The sequence below is a fragment of the Poecilia latipinna genome, unplaced genomic scaffold (genome assembly GCF_001443285.1).
Source record: "Poecilia latipinna isolate Pla-1442-1.1 unplaced genomic scaffold, P_latipinna-1.0 Scaffold940, whole genome shotgun sequence".
Lineage (NCBI taxonomy): Eukaryota > Metazoa > Chordata > Actinopteri > Cyprinodontiformes > Poeciliidae > Poecilia > Poecilia latipinna.
This window is the reverse complement of record NW_015113556.1, coordinates 204,281-225,266: the sequence shown is the minus strand read 5'-3', so window position 1 is coordinate 225,266 and position 20,986 is coordinate 204,281. Positions and strand designations below refer to the sequence as shown.

At 38.9% G+C, this 20,986-nt stretch overlaps 1 protein-coding gene across 2 annotated transcripts; it reads right to left on the bottom strand.

Moving 5' to 3' along the window:
* Nucleotides 1-278: 278 nt before the first annotated feature.
* Nucleotides 279-17,317, bottom strand: trhra (thyrotropin-releasing hormone receptor a). Of its 2 annotated transcripts, XM_015049339.1 has the most exons (3): nt 17,036-17,317; nt 16,075-16,908; nt 279-6,209 (listed from the first exon to the last, which is right to left on the bottom strand). In XM_015049339.1, the coding sequence occupies exons 2-3, from the start codon at nt 16,879-16,881 to the stop codon at nt 5,784-5,786; spliced, it is 1,233 nt and encodes a 410-aa protein (XP_014904825.1). In that variant the 5' UTR covers nt 16,882-16,908; nt 17,036-17,317; the 3' UTR covers nt 279-5,783. The 2 variants fall into 2 exon arrangements, with proteins under 2 accessions (XP_014904825.1, XP_014904824.1); XM_015049338.1 differs by having other exon boundaries at nt 16,075-17,317.
* Nucleotides 17,318-20,986: the final 3,669 nt, after the last annotated feature.

The following is a 20,986-nucleotide window of genomic DNA, read 5'->3' as shown; positions in this document are numbered from 1 at the left end:
TTTTAGGAGGCCCATCCAAAGCTTTAAGAAGATGAATTTGTTTGGAGTCAGGCCACCACATGCTGAGTGACTCCAAAGTGAAGCCATCAGCCGTAGTGATTGATGCTCCCCGCCGGCTGGTCCTCGCCTGGAGCAGCTCTGCGTCTGATTCATGGCGGAGTCTTGGATGATTCAGCGGCTGAACCGACTGCCGGTAATGACTTAGAAGTGGGTGTAGGTGTGGAGAGCCGAAACGCTGAGAGAAACTCTGAGGATGTAACACTCGCACACCATCCACGGCCAGATGTAATTACTGTTTATTATTGACAAATAAACAATACAAAATATTCAAACAATCCATGAAGCAGCAGAGGAAAACTACAAACGTGCAAAAAGTCACTGGATTTGCCCACATGGTGTGTATGTGTGTGCCTGTGTTGCAAGTTGTGTGTTTTTTGCAGCAACCTGCATGCAGAACACAAAATATCTCCAATCACAGCTGTTTGCTATTTGTCAAAAGTAGGAAAAAAATTAATAATAACGAACAGAAAGCAAAATGTGCATGAACCTCTGAGGTACTTTACAAACCACAGACTTGAAACAGCTTTTTTGTTTCCAAATATTCTCATCTATTCTACCTCAGCATTTAGCTTTCACCCACTGCACTGAGACACTTTTAAAGAAATGATCGAAACAGGGTTGTTGTTTTTTTTTCCTTTTCTTTTCAGGCACATTTAAAAGTACAATACTCCATGAAGTTCACATTGCATGGCACAAAAGTTTTCAAATAACTTTACAATATAGACACACAAACAAAAGAGAAAAAAAACACAGCTGTTCATTTTAAAGTGTGTCCCTTTCAGTAGCTGGTCTCTCTTGGAGACAGGTCACATGCAGACACTGCAGAGTTCCTCACCATTATTTCATAGGTTTATGTTGTGGTGAGAGAAAATGGGCTGTTTTAAACAAAAATGGGGTCAAAACATTTTACTGTGTCAATGATACAACGACCTCGTCTGACTTCACCAAAGTTAATCCACATGATGAAAAAGCTGAAATTTCTTTCATTTGAACCCATTCAGTTAAGCTAAGCCCATTCTGCAAACCTGCAGAGTTACATCAACCCTGGGTTAGGCGATCCATTTTTGACCCAGGGTTGTTTTTACCAGGCAGCTTTTCAAGTTCAGACAGATTCCAAAATCCCTCCTTAGAGAAGCAATCTGTAACTGTTATGAAAAAAAAAAGTTTTTTATATCCCAGAGCCAACTGCAGAAATACCCTGCTCTGTCAGACACAACCAATCACAGCCAGGAAGAGGGTCTCACCATAATGCATTTTACCACGAATGCTAATGCTAGTTACCATGGCCACCAATGACTGTAGTTAAACAATTTTCCTGTAATGGTAAGTTGTTTCTCCATCATTGTCATCATCAACATCAAGTGGACGTACACGAGCATGAGTGGCAGCGCTAAGACCCTCCTCCTGGCTCTGATTGGTTGCTTTTGACCGGGAGCGGTGCGTTTCTTCAGACAGTAAGAGTAGCTCAGGGAGGACGTGGAGGAGATTGATCTTTTCACACATTGTCTCAGATTATACTGACACAACGTAATGACAATTTTAACAAATCATGTTGCACTCATCAGGGTGTTCAACTCGCTAACACACAAAACAGAAGTTCAGAGATACTGTGAAATTCCTCCTCAACAAGCAGGGATGACTATGCGGTCATATTTAACAAATTAGAATATTCTTGAAAATGTGTTTGATTTTAATGACTAAAGTTACTAAGTGAAACACATTGTGTAGATGAATTATGAACAGATTGTGTCCTAGATTGTGTAAATTGTGTCCTAGATTTGTTTTTATTTTTTTTAAATCCAAAAGAAAAAAACACAAAATTGCCTAAAGTTCTGATGTTTGATGAATTCATAGTTAAACAATAAGTATCTTTACTGGTATTAATCAATATTGGCGATACTTTATTTGGTATCGGATAAATACCAAAATATGAAGTATAGATCAGCACTAATGAGAAGTATGTTTAACACCTGCATATAGGTTATTTTCAAAATGTATTTTTAAGCTACCTCATCAATGGGTTTCATCAAGCCATCTTGCTGCTTTCTACATGTGCCGTCACTGGTTTGTGGAGATTCCTGGAACAAATAACTCAAAGAAAAGGTGCTGCATTCTGCCAATTGAAACTGAATAAAACGACTTAATGCAGCAGCAGTAGAAACACATTTCTGCCTCGCTGCAGCAACAAGCTCTCCACACGCCGGTGCACTTGATGGCAACCAAAGCAACGCCGAGGCTGTCTGTCACGTCGGAGGACTAATCGAGCAACTCCCTGCAGGAATCATTAGCATTCAGGTGATTCTAAATTGACACAGCAAGTTTAAGTGAGTGTCTAAATGCGTCCGCCTCTTTCTCTGCCGAGTCCATCGTTAAAGGTCACGTAATTCGACATCTGCGTTCTGCCTCCGGAAGCGAAATTAAAATGTCACGCCGGTGTACGTTTGGATTAATTTAGGTTACATGGCTTCAGGTGGAGGAGCGGGAAATGCAAAGAGGGACGAATTCTAAAACTCCAGTCGAATCCCAGTTGAAGATTGGTTGCAAAATGAAATATGACGTCTGTATGATAGTGACTTCGAGATATGAGTATTGAATCAGAAACTTGGATTTCACCAGTGAAACGTTTGCAAACAATATCAGTTTTTGTCCTTTATGCTTCGAGCATTTTTTTTTATTCTCAAATGAACAAAAAATTGATTTAATTAAATGTATTGGTAAAAATGTATGAATCTGACTTGAAGTCGTCACAGTACGAACTTTTTAAGCTTGATGTCGAAACTAAGAGAAACATTTGGTACCTATTACTGTATTTGACATTTCGGGAAGTTTTTAAAACCTTGAGGAAAACACATCCCTTGCATTCTGTTGAGCCAGAAATCATAAAAAACAAACAAAATATTTTCTTACTGTTAAAGATCTGACCCAAGCAAACATATTCAGCAGCTACTGTTCACTTTGTCTCGTTACGTTGCATCGTATATATCCTCCAGCGGTTGCATGTTTATGTCTTTTCTTCATTTAGTTTTACTATCCGCCATATTAGCCACCAGTTTGTTTTTTACCTCTAACTGGGTTTTGCCAGGTTATTTTGTCCCTGACAGACCTGAACCTGGACGCCTCCCTCCATCAGTTCATACTCGCACTGACAGCTTAGAAATGGTGTAAAAACGCATCGTTCAACCAATGAACCACTGTAATTGGTCTGTCAGCAGGTTGCTTCTACTGAAAAAGATAACAGCTGCTTTCTGCTTTAAAACTTTGATGTTGCAGATACAGGAGCTTCATCGACACATTTAAATTCCTCAAACATCAGAGCGTCTACCTTGAAAATGCGTCGGCGGCATTGCGGAGTTATACTTGGCTCTGTAAATTCGCTCCCAAACCAAATAACTCTAAAACCTTTGCACCTAAAGACGGTCACATAAGACTTTTCTCCTGATGAATATTGTTTTGAATTGGATTGTTAAAATCGCACTGAATGGATTTTGAGCCAGGACTGTTCAGATGAGTTGCTGAAATGGAGTGGAGCTGCTGGGATCCAATGTGTTTGCATTTCTATTGTGCAAAGTTGTGTGTCAACGGTTATGTTTTTAGTGATTTCAAAGCAAATGGATATTTCTAAGAAATTTATTTCTCTGTTTATATGTTTAGGTACAATTTTGTCCTGTTGTGGATTTGAAAAAGCCACAAAAATGTCCATTGGTGCTGCCAATTGTATTTTTTTTATTATGTGATCATTCTTGAATAAGAACAAGTCAAACACATCCTCCAAAGCCTTAAATTTGATTAAAATTTTATACCAATGATGAATGCTTGTGAACTTTTTCCGTGGTATAGTATTTTTTTCCCCATTTGACACGGTGCTAACTGGTTGAAATAAAGCAATCTCAGCTAAATGGACAAAACATTTAACTGGAACTTCAATGGACTAAAATCCTCTGTGTTTAACACAGGGAGAAAACAAAAGTTAATTACTTTCAACCAGCTGAAGTATTCATTACATCTCAAAATTCTACCAAAGCTAATTTGTTTCAAGACATCAACATTTTAAGCTTGATGAAAATGTCTCGAAAGGTTCTGCATTACATTTTCATGAGGAAGTTAAAAACGCAACATCTGCGTCTCTGATTCTGTGTTAAATAAAACATTATCCATCACACCTCCTTTAAGCTCCAGCGTTTCTTTCTCATTAGCTCAGTGAATAATGCATCTATTGGAAATTGATTTTTTTTTTTTTTTAGTTAAAAAAAAAAATCTGCAAGGCAGAGTTGGTGGCAGTGGTGCTTCTCCTGGCTTGGTGCATCAAACGTGCGGAGTGTGTAAATGATGTTCGCCTAAGGTCAAACATTAGACTGTGTGCCCAGAAAAGGGAAGTGAATGCATAAGTGCCTTGAGCAACACTCTTTCAGGGGTGTATTAAAAAGTTCAGAGGCTTAGACGAGATTCCCTACAATGTAGTGGTTTAAATCTTTGCTTCTTGTTAAATAAGCCACACATCACCTGACTTATCTGTGCAAACTATTCCATTGGTATGAACAAACTACTCCCATACCGTGGTGATTAATGCTGAATGTCACTCCACAGGGGGATCAAACAAACTAAAGACAAACTTTTCTGGGTTCCAAAAAGCAATAACTGTAGCCTAATGATAATTTGGAGGCCATTTGGAAGAAATTATTTAAAGCAAATGATCTTTTGGAACCAGTAAATTTCTGATTCTATAGTTGGTAATTCCTCCCCTGTGTGCTCAGTATTAGCATCTGCAAATGGTCCTACTGTTTTATCTGAAGCTGAGGAATTGTCACACATTGGGCAGGGGAAATAAGATTTCTGTTGTGGCAGTAGGACTGAAAAGTATGATTGTTAATAAGGCTGAAACATCACATAAAAAGGCCCCCAGTCCCATACAATCACCTCTATGTCGACCATAGTCATCAATCCATTCATCGTGTGAGATGAATGGCAGGATAGGGTAAAGAGGTGACCAGCTTGAACCAAACTGGTCATGTCATTGCTAAATTTTGCCAGTGGATTCTCTAAATATCTATTTCAAAAGAATATTTTGACTGTTTTTTACAGAAGAGCGTTGCACAGTGGCCCAGTGGCTCGCAGCAAGGAGTTCCTCAGTTCAAAGTGCTGCTGGGGTCTTTTCGGTGTGGAATTAGCTTGTTCTCCCTGTGCATGTGTCTCCAAATTCCTCACACGTCCCAAAAACATGCATGATGGGGTAATTGGGCTGTCTGAATTGCCCGAAGGTACGAGTGTATGTCTGTTTCTCTTTATATCCCTTTGTTGCCTATATATCACATATATTAGGCACCGTACTCCACAAACACTCTCCAAATATGAAGCGGCTACAGAAAATAGATTGATGGATTATCATAGAACAGAGTTGCTGTGTGCAGTAACTCCTTTAATCAGTAATCTTCCAGTTTTTCCCTGTAGTCATCTCATATGAAGCTTTCTGGGAGTAACTAAGCATAACTGCATATACCCTCTATTTTGGATTACGCAAAATTGTTCTCTTAATTTATCGTGTGCAAAATATTCAAAGCCCACAAAACGTGACTGCAAATGGACTTCAGTTTCATCAAACAGCATATGTACAAGAGAGAGAACTCAAGCTGGACATGTCGGCGCGCCGTCAACTTAAACCAAACCAAACTCAACAATACGTTCAGTTGGAATCTGATATCTACTCTGGGTGCAAAAGTTGTCTCTACTCAGGCATTCACTTCTCTGCCAGAGAGCGAGGCATCCACCACGTACTGCATCTTTCCGGCAGGCATGCACTGGTCGCACGGCGAGTGCAGCTCGTCCATTTCGGTCGTGAAGTGGTCCGGGCTTTCCCCGTTGGACGTCTCCTTGATGACGCTGTAGGTGAGAGCCACGCTGTAGGACGCGGGTTTCTCCATGCGCTGGGGGCCGCAGTGGCACAGCTTCTTGAAGGCGGTGCGGAACTTTTGCGACATGGCGTTGTAGATGACCGGATTGATGGCGCTGTTTAGGTAGATGCAGAGACGGCAGAAGAGCAAGAACCAGGTGTCCAGGTAGGGTTTGCCTAGGAAGGAGTTGACCACCACTAAGGTCCGGTAGGGCATCCAGAGCAGGGCGAACAGGATGACGACCACGGCAAGCATCTTCGTCACCTGGAGAAACATCAGTCGGTCAACATCGGTTAGAATGGACAGGAAGAGGGCTGAAACATCCAAATTGGCAAGCAAGACATTTTACCTAAGGTATCTGCTCATTAGGAAGTAGTCTCTTTATACATAGTGCAGTTACAGAAAATGTTATTCCGTACAATGTCAAGCAAAAGTATTCATAGTCCTTCAACTTTGTCAAATTTTGTCATTTTGAAACCACAAACCTCAAAGTGTTTAAGAGCTTTGCTTGTGACAAACCAACAAAAAGTTGTACATATTAGTGAAGTGGAGGAAAAACACTCATGGCTTCCAACTTTTGTTAAAAAGAAGAATCTAAAACCACCAGTTGTTTCAAAGGCATCCATCCATCACCCAATCAAAGAGTATGGCACAACTGACTGACAAGGCTGAACACCTAAACTGATAGAAGAAAGTTCATCGGAGGAAAGGACAGTAGGCCCACGGTAACTCAGCTGAGATCCACAGACGAGACAGTGGATAGTTATACACTCCACAAAGGTTGGTGTTTAAGAAGACTGAGAAGAAAAAAAAACAACATTGCTGAAAGAAAGTTGTAAGGAGAAGCCCCTTTAAACTTTTCAAGACACCAAAGAAGGAAGGCATTCCAGTCAAATTGATCGAAATGTAACTTTTTAAAATCTATGGCAAGACTTGTCAATTTCTGTTTACAGATAACTCTCCAGCCAGTTTGATGGAGACTGAATTAACTACATTAACTGTTAAAATAAAAGAATAATAATCAGTGTCTGCCAAACAGAAATGTAAATAATCTGTGATACTGGAATTAATGGTTGGTATACATTATAATGGTATTATTTCCTTGGTGTGGACACTGTAGATGTGAAGACCCCAGACCCACATTATGTTTGTCCTCACATATCTATTTATTGCATCTATTTGCTCCACACATCCAGTTGCTTTTTAAAACCATGTGTTTTCATCTAAGCCTGTCCTATCAAATCCAGCCAGGTGTCGATAATGCCCGGCTCTCTGTGCCTAATGCTCCTGATTGGCTGTAATGACTGGCTGCTGGTTGTTCCGGCAACTTTCTGGCACCGCGTTCGGTTCATCCCTGATGCCTCCAGTTATGCCCTCTGACGCCTAAAAATGCAATTTCGTCTCATCTTGATTCGTTCACACACACCCCACTGTTCTCATTCTTAAACAATCATATGCAAATTGGAACAGTCCTTCAGGGTTTCCTTCTGGCTGCTTTGACTGTTTTTGTCAGGCAGTGGGATAATTCATGGAAAATCTGTCAAATATGCCCTCCAGTGAGCAGCTGCAAGAAAATAAAACCAGTAATTCCAATTTTACAACCTGTAAATAGTATCTGAAGTAAGTCATTAGCTTGTAGTTTGCAAAAGCTATAATACCCTATAAGTATTTTAGTTTTTGTCTCGTTAAATATGCAAACTAAATACATTTTCTGAGGCTTTTACTTGGTAGACCAAACATTTAAATTAAGTGTAATTGTGTAGTGGAAAGAAAATTATAAGTGGGTTTCAAATTAGCTTTAGAAATAAAAATCTGACAAAATAGCTCAGACTCAGTCACGATGGTTGGAGAGTGCGTGTAACCATTAACTGGGATTTAGGCCTGACCTTTGACTAGGTCATGCTAACCTGTGAGCGGACTAATGATTTTTCTGATGCCTCAAAACACAACATCTGTGTAACATTACCTGAGGAAAATTGGTTACATCATGTCATATCTTGTCCACTTTTAGCGACTTCTGTGTATAAAATGTCAGGTAGTGAGTAAAGTAGCGGAAATGTCCAGTGGAAAATGAATGTCCACTTGCTAAGTACATGTCCCAAAAATATAATAGTTCATTTATTACGCTATATCTGAAAAGCAATGCCATTTACACCAAATATTTATTTGTTCTTTTTCTCAAAATTACATGATTTTGTTTAATTTATAGGTCTACAATCACACAGTAGTTCAGATTTTGAATGTATTTGACTAATTTTCAAGTCCTTCTCTGTAGATTTCTTACACTACCAGACATCCAAAAGGAGATTTTCTCACTCACCTGAACGTGTCGTCAGCAGGCATTCGGATATTAGACTATAGCACCACTTTCTCCTCATAACTTTATGTTAAATAAACACTAAAAAGTTAGCTTTAAGGCAACAGACTCAACTTCATGTTCAATTTTTTAACATCCTCAATATCTGACTAAGCTTTTTATTGGTTCCTGTTCAACTAATAAGTACATTTTAAATAATGATGAACTCACACAGAAACTGAACTTATATCTAAGGTAACAGTTTTGGTAAAAAAAAAACTAAAAAAAAAAAAAAAAAAAAAGATATCTGGACAGTATCACATGTTTCTGGTTATTATACAGCAAAAAAACCTGTGACGATTGGTGAAAGAGGTCAAAGAAGGACTTTCTGTCCTTGGGAAAAAAATTCTGACTTTATGCAGCACACAGCTTAGGTAACTGACAGCAAGGTACACTGGAGTTGCTTATCAGTAAAAAGGTATGCCGCCCGTCATCCTAATGCCTTTTACTCAGTTTGGTCCTGTCAGAAGTACAGTACAAGCATGTCTGGGGAATGATAATGTGGTGAGGAATATAGCCAGTGACCAATACTCTGTTTTTTCAGTGTTTCACAACAAAGAAAAAACGGAAAAATAAACCACCAAATGTTTAATTCATCTGACAGCTTTTAATGAGTTAGAATAGAAAGTGCATCACTGATGTAGGTTTAAATGAATGACAGAATGCGTAAAGAGCATAACTCTTGACTTGTTTGGATTTTATCATGTCAGAACCACAGAAATGAATTTGTTTAATGGGGGTTTTATGTAAAAGACCAGTGCTAAAGGGCACATAAATGATATAGACAAGTTTTTATAAATAAATTATCTGAACAGTGAATACTTAGAAGCACATCCTGCTGCAAATTTGCTGCATTATGTCTCCTGCTTTGCCCGTTTAGATATACTGTTTTTTTAGATAGATGTTTTCATTTGCCAATTGTTTGCAAATTACATTAAGACATGACATTATAGTCTTCATTCATAGGGGAACGATATAATATCGATCCCGACCCTTTGCAACTGCAAAGAACTTCAAGTCTGTTGGGAAGATATTCAACAACGTGTAGAAGTGAATTCAATACATTTTGGTCCAGAAGCCCATTTGTGAGGTCAGACACTGATGTTATTTTATTGGGTTAAAGCCAGAACCCTGTGCACAAAGCTCTTTCACACCAGAACTCACTCAGCCATGTCCTCATGGACCCGGCTTTATGCACTGGTGCAGGAAAGGGGCCGTCTCTAAACTGTTCCCAAAGAGTCGAGTCCATGAAATTGTTCAAACAAGCCTAATATGCAGAAGCATCAACAGATACTGTCACTTGAACTAAGTGACCAAGTTCAACTACTGTAAAGCAGCCCCTCCCCTCATCATGACTAGACCTGAAACAATGAAGTCATGCAAGTCACCTGGCTCTTACAAACCCAGATTTTTCCATTAAATTTCCAGAAAGGAAAAGCATCACAGAGAACACATCTCCACTGCTCCGGTGCCGCCCTGCTTTACACTATGGCCCTGCTGATGTAAGGTTTAAATGCAGTTTCTGGGCCAAAGTAACCAATTCCTCAAAGCTCTCTTTGCACTGCTTTAGAGCTAATGTGACGGCCACATGAAATGTGTAAATTTGTAGTTTTTTGACACTGCAGAAAGTTGGTGACCTCACAATGCACCATTGTGAGGTCACAATGCATCTGCTGACCCCTCTCTGTGGTTTTACATGGGCTCCCTCACCGTGACCGAGTTGCTGTCATTCCCAGTTTGTTTTAATTCCACCAAAAGCAGACTGTGGAATTTCTTTAGTCGTGGTTAAATTTCACAACTGCGACCACGGCACAAAGCTTAAATTTCACACACCTTTAGAGAGCGACTCATTCTTTCAGAAGTGTTTGTTGAATCAGTGTCTATACTTAGGTGTTGGACTAAGCATGTAATGTGAAGTCAATTTCTCTAACTCGTGCAGTTGAAAGTGTTTATAAAAGTTTCACCTTGATTTTCTACTAGTTTGAATAATACTTGCACACTGGAGTCGAGGCTGTGGAAATTCCACACACTTCCACACAAATAAGACATCACTGTCTTATTTTTCACATTAAAAGATCACATTTTAGGATTTCAGTGCTCTATGAGTTCCAAGTGGTCTGATAATTATCCAAAACAATCAAAAAGTAGAGCCTGCTGCCATTTTCAATTTCAGGAATTCAGCATGCTGAGGTGAGTGAAGCACCTGCCTAGTTTAGGAAGACTATATAGAATGTTACTAATGGTAATTGCTGCAACAGTAGGGTGTGTGTTGTGCTGGTATTGTAGCAGTGTTGCACATGTATGATATACTTGGAAACTCTGGCGCTCATTCAGTAAAAACCTCCCCAACCATCTTTGGAAAGACAGAGCAGTAAGTCACTTTTTCAGTTTCCCTTCTTAAGTTCTCCTGGAATGTTTGCTCCACGTAGAATGGACTCTCTTTCTTATCCGGAATCTTGCCGAAGCCTTTGACAACACGCAATTACTCCAATCCCTCCATGTCATTATGATGAAGACTTCAAAAAACTGTTCCTTTGATATCTCTTGGTCCACACCAGGGGAATGTTTTTCACCATTTTATGTGACAGTGTAGAATAAAACCAACAATGGTGCTCGTTTTTAAGAAATACACAGATGACTTATCTGTCAGGAACTGTAAGGACACAAAAAACTGCACTGAACCGTTTTGTCTTACACACCAACGCTATTTCCCCTATCAAGATTTAGGGAAAACTATATATCTCACAGAGGGAACTGAATTAGACTAAAAATAGCACCAATATGGCTGTCTAATCGAGTGTGACATTCATGAATTTGGAGAAGCATGTCCAAGTCCAGGCTGAGTCGAACCAATAAACCAACTCTACTTTTTTTTTTTTATTCAACCCCGTCCATATTTTAACCTACACTTTGTTGGCAAAATAACCCAAATTGGCTTATTTATTTTTAATCCAGCAGCTTTTAATAATATATGTATATCACCTCAGCAAATGACATTGATAAGGAACTCTATAGAGGCTGTGCAATGTGGTGTAGTGATAGGAGGAAAGTATTGTAATTATTCAGCACTGCTCTGTTTGTGTCTCAGCTGATTGGCCACTCAATCAAGGCCTCTTTGTTCCTTTGTGAGCCAGTGGATCTCTACGGCATCTGCTCAGTGGTATTTATCCAGGGGAAATTAAGGACACTGATATATGGATCCCTTGCTAAAAGGCTCACAAGCAATCAACCTCACGGTTTTCATCAAGAAAGTTTTAAAAGCAGATCATTTGACTTCTAATGTAGATCCTTTACTTGAACACATAAACGCACACAGGTAAAAGGCAAATCCTCATTACTTCTTGACCTTCAAGTAACGTCGTTGCGTGGCTGGGATGGACTGCCGCGCGTGTCCACCACGAGCATGTTAATGCTGATAAACAGAATTTGTCAGCTAAAGTGATGGTGGAGAGAAAAAAAGAGTCAGCGTAAAGCCTGTTTGAGTCAGGGTTAACTGATTTGACTATCCAGCTAAGCCTGGAGCTCCCTCAGGGGACCCCACCCTCTTCATTCCAGGAAGGCGTCAAACCTCATCTGATAAACAAACGTCTCCCGCTGCTGACTGTCTGAGACAGCCTGGTGGGTCTTTGCCCTTCCAGCTTTCTGCTTCGTTTTAAGGAGAGTGGCAAAAATAAAATAAAGACGACACACCACTGGAGGAGTGTTTTTTTTTGTTTGGTTTTTTTAAGAAGGATAAAATGATAGACTTGGACCAGGGTTTAACTCCTAACAGTGTGTGCAGAGAAAGTGAACATGACAAATAAAAAGCATTTATACGTTGAACTTACACTACTGTCTTATCACTTAAAGTTAAAAATAGAAACCAAAAAAAAAAAAAAAAAGAAAAATGGGCTGGCGTAATGTTAAAGCCTCACAAATGCTGGAAAGGGGATTATGTGGTTTTAACCAAAGACTGGCTCACAAACTGTGGCACAGTTGGTTTTGTTAGAGAAGAAGTGAAGATATGTCCAGGTTGAAACATTTTCAATACTCTGTAAGGAATAAAAGACATATTAGGATGGTAAAACTAGGTTTTAAGGGGTGTCCAGTATGACTTTAGTCCAAACTAAAATAATAAATTTGTTCACCTAAAGCAACAGTCTGCAACCTTTACACCTCTACAATTTGCTTAGAGTCACAAACGCAACATGACTCTTTAAAACATGCTAGCTTGTTTTTATGCCATCTATACAAGAAATTTGCTTAGCCTTTTTAAACTACATAGCAACAATAACATTTTTGTTTTGAGATTGAACATTTCCTTCAATGGGACATTTAGTTTTATGTAAAATTACGTCAACAAGGAACATAGTTTTGCGTGATAGTGACAAAAAAATGACTTGATGAAAAGAGGAATCCTTACGCTACAAACGTCATTTTTTTGTGTTATGCATGAAGATGCCTCGGAAAAACTGCTGAAGCGATCCTTCTTTATTGTATTCACATTTTAAGATATTGCTCAGTTCATTAGCAAGTTACTAAGAGCCACAGCGAGCTGTCTAAAGAGCCACATGTGACTCCAGTAGCCACAGGTTGAAGACCCCTGACCTAAGCTAACGGTAGTCTTGCACCTGCTGAGTAGCCAACACGAGCTAGCGCCTTGTTTATTCACACGGAAGAATTAATCACAAAGTCATGCATGTAGGATTATTTACTGAAGTGCACAGTTTGCAATCAGAATTCAAATGTTTATAACCAAAAGTCATGCCTCAGAACAATGTTTAAAGTTGAAATGTTGCCTTAGATGAAGGAATCACTTCTCTTTTAACTGAGCGATGTTAATTATTTATATTAATTACAGTTAAAGTTAACAAAGAATGTATGTTGTAGTTTACATTTATATGGTAAACTCTCTCTTTATCTACACAAAATGCATCCAAAATTCCTGCAGAAATTAAGTGCTACCTTTTGTAGTGCAGTCTTTCAGCCCCATGGTTCCTGCAGTTGAAATGTGAGTTTTGTAATTTGGTGTAACTGGGTTGAATTTTTTATTTATTTATTCATTTTTGCTTGAGTGTATAAAATCTTTCTGAAAGTGAACAATGCCTCCTGGTTTAGTTTTCAAATGACAGATTACAGTTAGACCAAAGTAAAATTGGCGGATTGTGGTTGGGTTGTGGCAGTTCTTCCAGCTGGATATCAAAAAGTTAGAAAGCAGAAGGATGTAAAATAAAATGTTCTAAAAAAAAAATCTATTTCTTTTAGCTGACACTTCATTCAGCTATCTGTCTTTGCAAATATGGCATACAGCCTTCAGGAAAAGAAGCCAAACAAGTGGTGACTAAAATAGAAATGGCATTGGTGCTGAAGAATTGGACTATCAAGGTTCAGTAAAATCACTGTTCAGGAACTGATTGCTATCTTCCATCCTATCTCAAAGTGTACATTTGGGGTGTTTCGTTTTTAAAATCCCCTTGCAACTCGTTCATATGGGAGGGATTATTGTGTTTTAAATTCTCCCAGGTGTGACCTTATCCAAAAAGCCCAGGGTAAGTCGTTTTGGCTTAGAGCTGAGGTATTGTGTTACCGCCTGGATTTATTGATGTTTTTTCAAGTGGAAACTTCAAAATAATTGTGCACAGCTAAACGGATGGCCTTCTCATGTCAGAGTCCTGATATGCAATTTTTTAAAAGTTATTTTGTATTTATTTATTTATTTGGGACAAAATAAATGTATTCATGCTTCACACATTTTCCTTCGTCTGTGATAGTAGATTTGATTAATGCATATAACATCCTGGGGGATTGTTCATAAAGAGCTTTTTTGAATCCCTGTTTCTTGTCAAAAATCATTTGAAAATGAACAAAAAATAATAAAAAAGAGAAATTCTATAAAGTAAAAAGAAATTGCATATGGAGAATGAAAAGTGTTAATTTAAAATTAAATGTATGAAAGAAATTAATGTGTATGTGCCTAATGTAGTTAATCAGAGGGTGAACTTAATGGTATAACCCTGCAAGATCTGACATTTATGGACCTATTTTTATTGCTGTTTCAGGTCAGGGAGTCATTTTCTTTATTAGCCCAGCATATATTAAAAATTTAAAATGTTTGGCCTTATTTCCTACCCCAGTTTAACCAAAGCCAGTAAAAAATAAAGTCAAGTTTATTTATCTCATCTCAAAATCTCATAACAATTAGTATATGGGCATCTTTTACCCATCACTCTGCTGTACTTATAAAACATGCTGTTTGAATTTAAACAATAAGATAAAGTATTTGCATGGAAGTTTTTAATCCATATTAAAGGACAGTGTTAAAAATAAACAGCTAAACTACAGCCAGCTAAATTAGCTAAGCTGAAATGATCAGGATCATTTTTGCTAATATTGGGGTGCAATCCACGTCAAAAAGAAGCAAGATAAAGAACTGGTGTGTGATAAAGAGAAAAATGTTTTACTGAAATTGAGATAATTATTTTTTTTTCCATTCTAATAATGTGGTATGTAAAGTCTCTCCCTGACAACCTCAGCTAAGATGTGTTCATTAGCATGTAGCTAATCAGGATCAAGGAGCTCAGCTTGCTACCAGATTCGGTATTAGCATTAGTGCGGTCGCTAAGCTAATATAAGATACATACAAACTTCTATTCCTGCTGAATCTTTCTCAACTACAGGTCGTATAATGGCTCTTAACTTTTACTGAGCAACTATGTTTAGCTACAATATAAAAATGCATCTAAAACTCTGAACAAAAAACAATTGCTAAAGTTTCTAGAATGTGAGCATTATAAAATATTACCTTTACAAACTAACGGATTTTATTCAAAATTCTATTATTTTAATGTCAAACATACTTATTTCTCTCCAAAATTCCTTTTGGCAGAATAGCTTGAGTGTAACCTAGTATTAGCGCGATCGCTAAACCAGATGAAACTTTAATGTAGAAACTTTTTTAGCCACAAGTTTTATGATAGATTCTCAAAGTTATTATGTTGATATATTAATTAATTATTTTATAAGGCTTAAAAGCACATCAGCTTTATTCTAAAAAAAAAAAAAAAGCTAAATAAGAGCCATGGACGTTTTGAAACATTTTTGGGTCAAACCAAAATGCTAATTTTGAACAGTTTGCCAAAACAAAAGTAGCTAGCATCAAAATTCAACAATTAATTCATGAGCAATACATCATGAGCATTACATTTAGAATCTACAGTAATATACCTCCTTATATTATCCCACCGTTATTGGGATGACGGTATATTTGTGACACTTATGTACAATCCATATCACGATGGATTGACATTCACTGCAAGACTCCACCAATGAGAATTACTATCCGACATTTTTTTTTTTTTTTTTACAAGAATTTAGCTTAATTCGTGATTTGCTAACAAATTAAAGAAATGAACATGGTCGGAATTTGTTATTAATAAACATTTCCCCTTTTTTTGTTGGAGGTGGCTGTGGGAGTCAGTTTATTGGCTAATTTTTTTTAACTCTCTTTATTTATTTATTTATTTATTTATTTTAGTGTACCTGACTTTCTAGGTGTCTTGCCTTTTTCCGCTTAGAGTAAACTCTTAATGAGTCACAAGATATACATTCAACTAACTTTTGCGCATCTGTTTTCTTTCCCTCCTAATTCAAGAACATAAAGGCCACCGGAGAGGATGAGACGTTTCAGTCGACGTTTCTTTCCGGTTGTTGGGAACAAAGGTTTGCCCACCTGACCTGTGGCACCTGCCGGAGCTCGTCCACATCATTACACAGAGAGAGTAAACAGGAGCCCACCTGTCTGCGGGAGGCAGTCGTGGTGCTGCTGGAGGAGCTGCTGCCGACCATCCTGCCGCCCTGGCTCGCCTCCCTCTTCCACTTCTTGCTGCCTCCCTTCGGGTCGGACGGCAGCGGGTTGAGGAAGAGGATCCTGGCGATCAGCCCGTACAGGACCGTGGCCAGCATGAGGGGCAGCACGTAAAACACGGCGAAATCCGTGAAGTAGATGGGCAGGTAGTGGCTCCTGGACACCTTGTAGGCGCAGGTGAGCAGCGCCACGTTGTCGTACACCAACTTTTTGGTGTCGGACAGAAACAGCCACATGACGCAGTAGACCGAGGTGAGCGCCCACACCAGCATGATGATCTTCTTCGCCCGGGACAAGGTGCACAGGAACTGGGCTTTGATGGGGTGGCAGATGGCGATGTAGCGCTCCACGGTGAAGGCGGTGATGGAGCAGGAGGACGCGTTTATCCCCAGGTACTGGAAGTAGGTGATCCCCAGGCAGCCCGCGTAGCCGTACACCCACTGCCCGCACAGGGCGTCGCTGATGTTGGGCAGCCCGGCGGCCGTCAGCACCATGAGGTCGGCGGCCGCCAGGCTCACCAGGTAGCAGTTGGTGGGAGTTCGCATGTGCTTGGTGGTCAGGACCACCAGGATGACCATGACGTTGCCCACGATCCCCACGCCGCAGATGAGGGACACCAGGAACACGCTGACCACCTTGTATTCGACAGAGTAGTCGGTCCAAACGCCCAGAGTTTGGTTGTCCGGCACCGACGTGTCATTCTCCAGAGTCATGTCATCCACCGTGAGGTTTTCCATGACAGAGGGAGGTTGTAACTCTGTGCGCTTTGGGAAAAAAACACATTAAACATTGAAGAAGAAGAGGGAAAAATACTTTAAGTATCTAACAAAACTGAGATAGAATAAAAAAATTTAAAAATATATAAAAGAGAACCCCCCTCCCTCTAATTACGCATAAAAATGCTTCATATCTTCCCTCCTCGTGGAATATATCGTGTGGTGCTAAGCGAAGCCGGTAAATAAATCTCCAGTACGCGTGCCATATGCAGCCAGAAAAAGCTTGCAAAACGCATCAGAGGATGTGCTGCGTGCAGCAGCTCCTGCTGCTCCTGCCTCACTGGTGACTGAGACGCTTTCTGCAGAGCCCCTCTGCTCCTGAGAGCCTCACGGTGACGCACTGGGACCACCAACTTCTTCCTCCCATGCCAGGGATTCCAGACAAATACATCACATCTCGGGGGGAAAAATAATAATACATTCATGTCTTGGTACTTTTAAGGCCTTATTTAGATCTTTTTTTGTGTAACTTTTTTCCAATGTGAATCAATACTTTTTTTTTCATTAACAACTGAATGGAAAACGGAGCGAGGTTTCATTTAATACGTCATGCTCCAGCATATTTGTCTCAATTAAAAATAACATTACACCCACATGATGCTACACATTAATTACTGGAGAACTTTCCGCTCTTTATTGTAGCTGTCAAGATGTAGAATGCTATTGACGTGATTTGGAGCCAGTCCTGAGAAGATTTAATAGAGACAGATACGAGGGGTGCCCCGATTTATCGTCTGATTTCCTTAATTTTCGGGCGATGGTGATCGGCCGATACTTGCATGGGAAACCGATCTTTTCTACCTTAGCAAATGTACACATATAAATAGAATGACCTCTTTCATGCTGCGTCAAAAGTCAAGGAAAATAAGTAGACAATAAAAGTATGCAAATGAATTTCCTTTTCAACTCTTTTGGTTCTTCTCACATTTACAGAACCTGATTTTGTTTGTTTTCAGCAAAAACATGAGAAGATATAGTTAATCCGTTATGATTCATAATTAACCTAATGATTTGATGGTATATAAGAAAGCAAAAACTTGTAGAAATTGTTGCAGGTTTATTATGTAGCTTCTAAAAAAAAAACACCCTCCAAAAACGATCTTTTAATTCAACCAGAATCATTAGCAGCAGAAACAACAGCTTCATAGTCATCACACAGTGATATTCAGTGGTTACATTGTGCATATTAGTAGGGAATAGAGTAAGTAATTTATATTGGGTCATCTGGGTAGTTGCCCAGGGCAGCATCAGAAAGGGGAACACATAACTGCCATATTAAAAAAAATTGTTATCATGTTTTTTTTAAAATTGCTTTTATGCCATACTACCATTATATTTTCATAGTGTACATTTTGATCACTCTATCACTTATGCATGTGTAACTACTTGAATTACACACCGGATGAATAAAGTAATTTATCTTATCTTACCTTATCTTATCTTATCTTATCTTATCTTATCTTATCTTATGCATGTGGTGCCAATTGGAAATCGATATCCCCTGCTTGCCGCTAACAACAAGGGGACATACTTTGTGTGGAGTTGCGGTTCATTATCTGGAAATTTCCTGCTTTCTCGCTCGCAGTAGAAGGAGGGAATGGCTAAAATTCCTTTTCATCTGAGAACAAACACCACAAACTCACTTAGAAGGCAACTCAAAAATAAATATTTTTTCTATTTGCCTCATTGCACCACTCCCCCCCAACCCTCCGCCAGCCTGTGTCGCCCTGGGTGGAAAGTCATATTGCAAAACACCACGGAGTCATTGTAATCATAAGACAGGAGAAAGCAGAGGACTTTATTTTTAGAGCCTAAAGGTGTCTTACTTCTGGTTCATGTCCTTCTCAGTTCATATACTCATATGTTCATTCGCGGTTCTGGACAAATACAAATGGTTATGGCTTTGATCCACTTTGATACTAAGATCACTACAACATGTAGCTTTGGGATTTTTTTTCTCATAATATTATTTACAAGTCTTCCTTGTAGTCTGCTCTCTAACCCAATAAATTGTGTCCCAGTTATTGACACGTTGTTTGGTCAAAACTGCCCAACTTCTGCTCAAACACTGAAAACCCAGAAAACTGTGGTTTTATTGTGTAGTGTCGCTCCTCACTTCCATTTTATCCCTTATATCTTTTCAATTCCACAAGTGTGCGATGCTGTCTTTAAAGGAGCCTTTCTATTTTTCGTTCCAGATGTGGGAGGACTGCTGTGCGTTGACCTGATGACCTGAGGCTCACCTCCACATGGGTTCAGAAATCATTTGGTAGCAACTCACTTGCTTTGCTGCTGCTGTTGGAATAACAAGCATCCAGGACGGCGGATCTTTGCAGGGCTGGGTCTAATTTCTACACGCTTAACGTCAAACAGACTCCTGGACGTGAGACAGTCGAGAAGAACTGAACTAATTTAATTAAAACACGGGACCTTGAAAATTTTGATCGTGAAACTATCACCTGAGTGTTAAAAGCAAAAATTTACACGGCATGAGTTTGGTGTCTCGTCCTGACAAGCTGCGCCGTCGTCTTTCTCTCAGAAACTCGTGGCGTCTGAAACGGGTCTGGGATGTGGTGTTCAAAGACAAAAAAAAATATGTAATGTTTCACGCACACACTCCAGACACACACTGGATGAGCTCCAAACTGAAATGTAAACACAATTTTCCCAGCAGCTGACACCTTGACTTCGCTGTGAAAGGTTATAGAGCAAAACAGATGCTGCTGAAGGCGTGGAACCAGCTGCAGAGCGGAGAACAAAGCAGCTCCGACTTCCCTCTGCAAGGCAAACATTCATGTTTGTTACTTTACCATGGAATCAGAGTTTATGTAATTTGCTTAAAAAGAAAAAAATGGACGTACAGAGCGAAAAATGATCAGATCTTGGTTTTTTGGGTATTAGACAAATATCTTTGTAGACATTTTATAACATTGTTTTCAACTGCAGCAATACTTTAGTAATGCTTATATTTTAATAAGTGTATATCTAATTATGGTTATCAATTACTTACTTATCAAACTATTGAAAATTTCAATCAATATATCATTATTACTACACTGGGAGGAGGGATTGCTGCAGAGTCGTTTATTTCATTCAGTGAGGTTTGGCTTGTTGGCCTCATGAACTCAATACAATTGCACTGCATTACAGCTAGAGGTAAATTAGCAAGTGTGCAACTAAATTTAAATGCCAGTATGATTGGGCTTTGTAGTTATTTGATTATTTCTGGATATGACGTGTTAGACGTGCAAAGTGTCTGTCTGTTGTTAATTTGTACTATATTAATAAACTGAATTGATTAAAAAAAAGGTAGTTTAATTGGGAGCATATGTCATGAATCAAACTCAATACAGCATCAAAACAGAAATGTTAAGAAGGAATGATTGAATTTGGTGCACTATAAACATTCACCTCTTTACATCTTATAAAAGAGAAGCCATGTTTTTATCTGTATTATTATTTTTGCATGTTTTTTAAAACTGCTCCGGGGCAATAGTTCTGTGTTCTGAATATCTTTCTTATCTTTGTCTTGTGTACTTGTTTTTTTTATATATATATATTCTGTTTTAAAAGTTAATTGATTTTAAATTGCAGGTCCTTGTAAGTTAACAGAAATTAATTATTTGTCTCTTAACACTGGCTCGTAAGTTATTTATGAATTAAGATATTCTTAAATAAGGAATGAGCAAAGAATCAGTTTTTAATTCTATCCTCAATGCTCTTTCAGACTAGCAGGCTGAAGCAGAAATTGGGCTCATTTCTTCATCTAATCTGTGAAAAACAGATGAAATGGATAAAAGCAGAATAATGAGGTTTTTCTGCTAAACTAGGTCATTTTCAAAGAGGTATCAGCTAAAATATTTGCACATTGTAAGAATTAGATTAAAATCTTTATCTATGTTTTTTCCTCTCAAGGTTTTAATGTGAATTTCAGGTACATTTCCACCACATGCAAAATGCAGTATTCAAGTTTGGTGTTAGTGTGGTAAAATCTTGGAGCGGTACTCCACTCCACTCAGCGTTAGGTGTTTAGCAGCACAATGACGTATCAGCGCATTTAATCGAT

Excerpts from the sequence above, each read along its gene's own strand:
- trhra (XM_015049338.1), bottom strand. The coding sequence starts at position 16,881 with ATGGAAAACCTCACGGTGGATGACATGACTCTGGAGAATGACACGTCG. Across the intron at positions 6,210-16,074 it reads CGACTGCCTCCCGCAGACAG|GTGACGAAGATGCTTGCCGT; the intron begins GTGGGCTCCTGT and ends ATGTTTCTCCAG.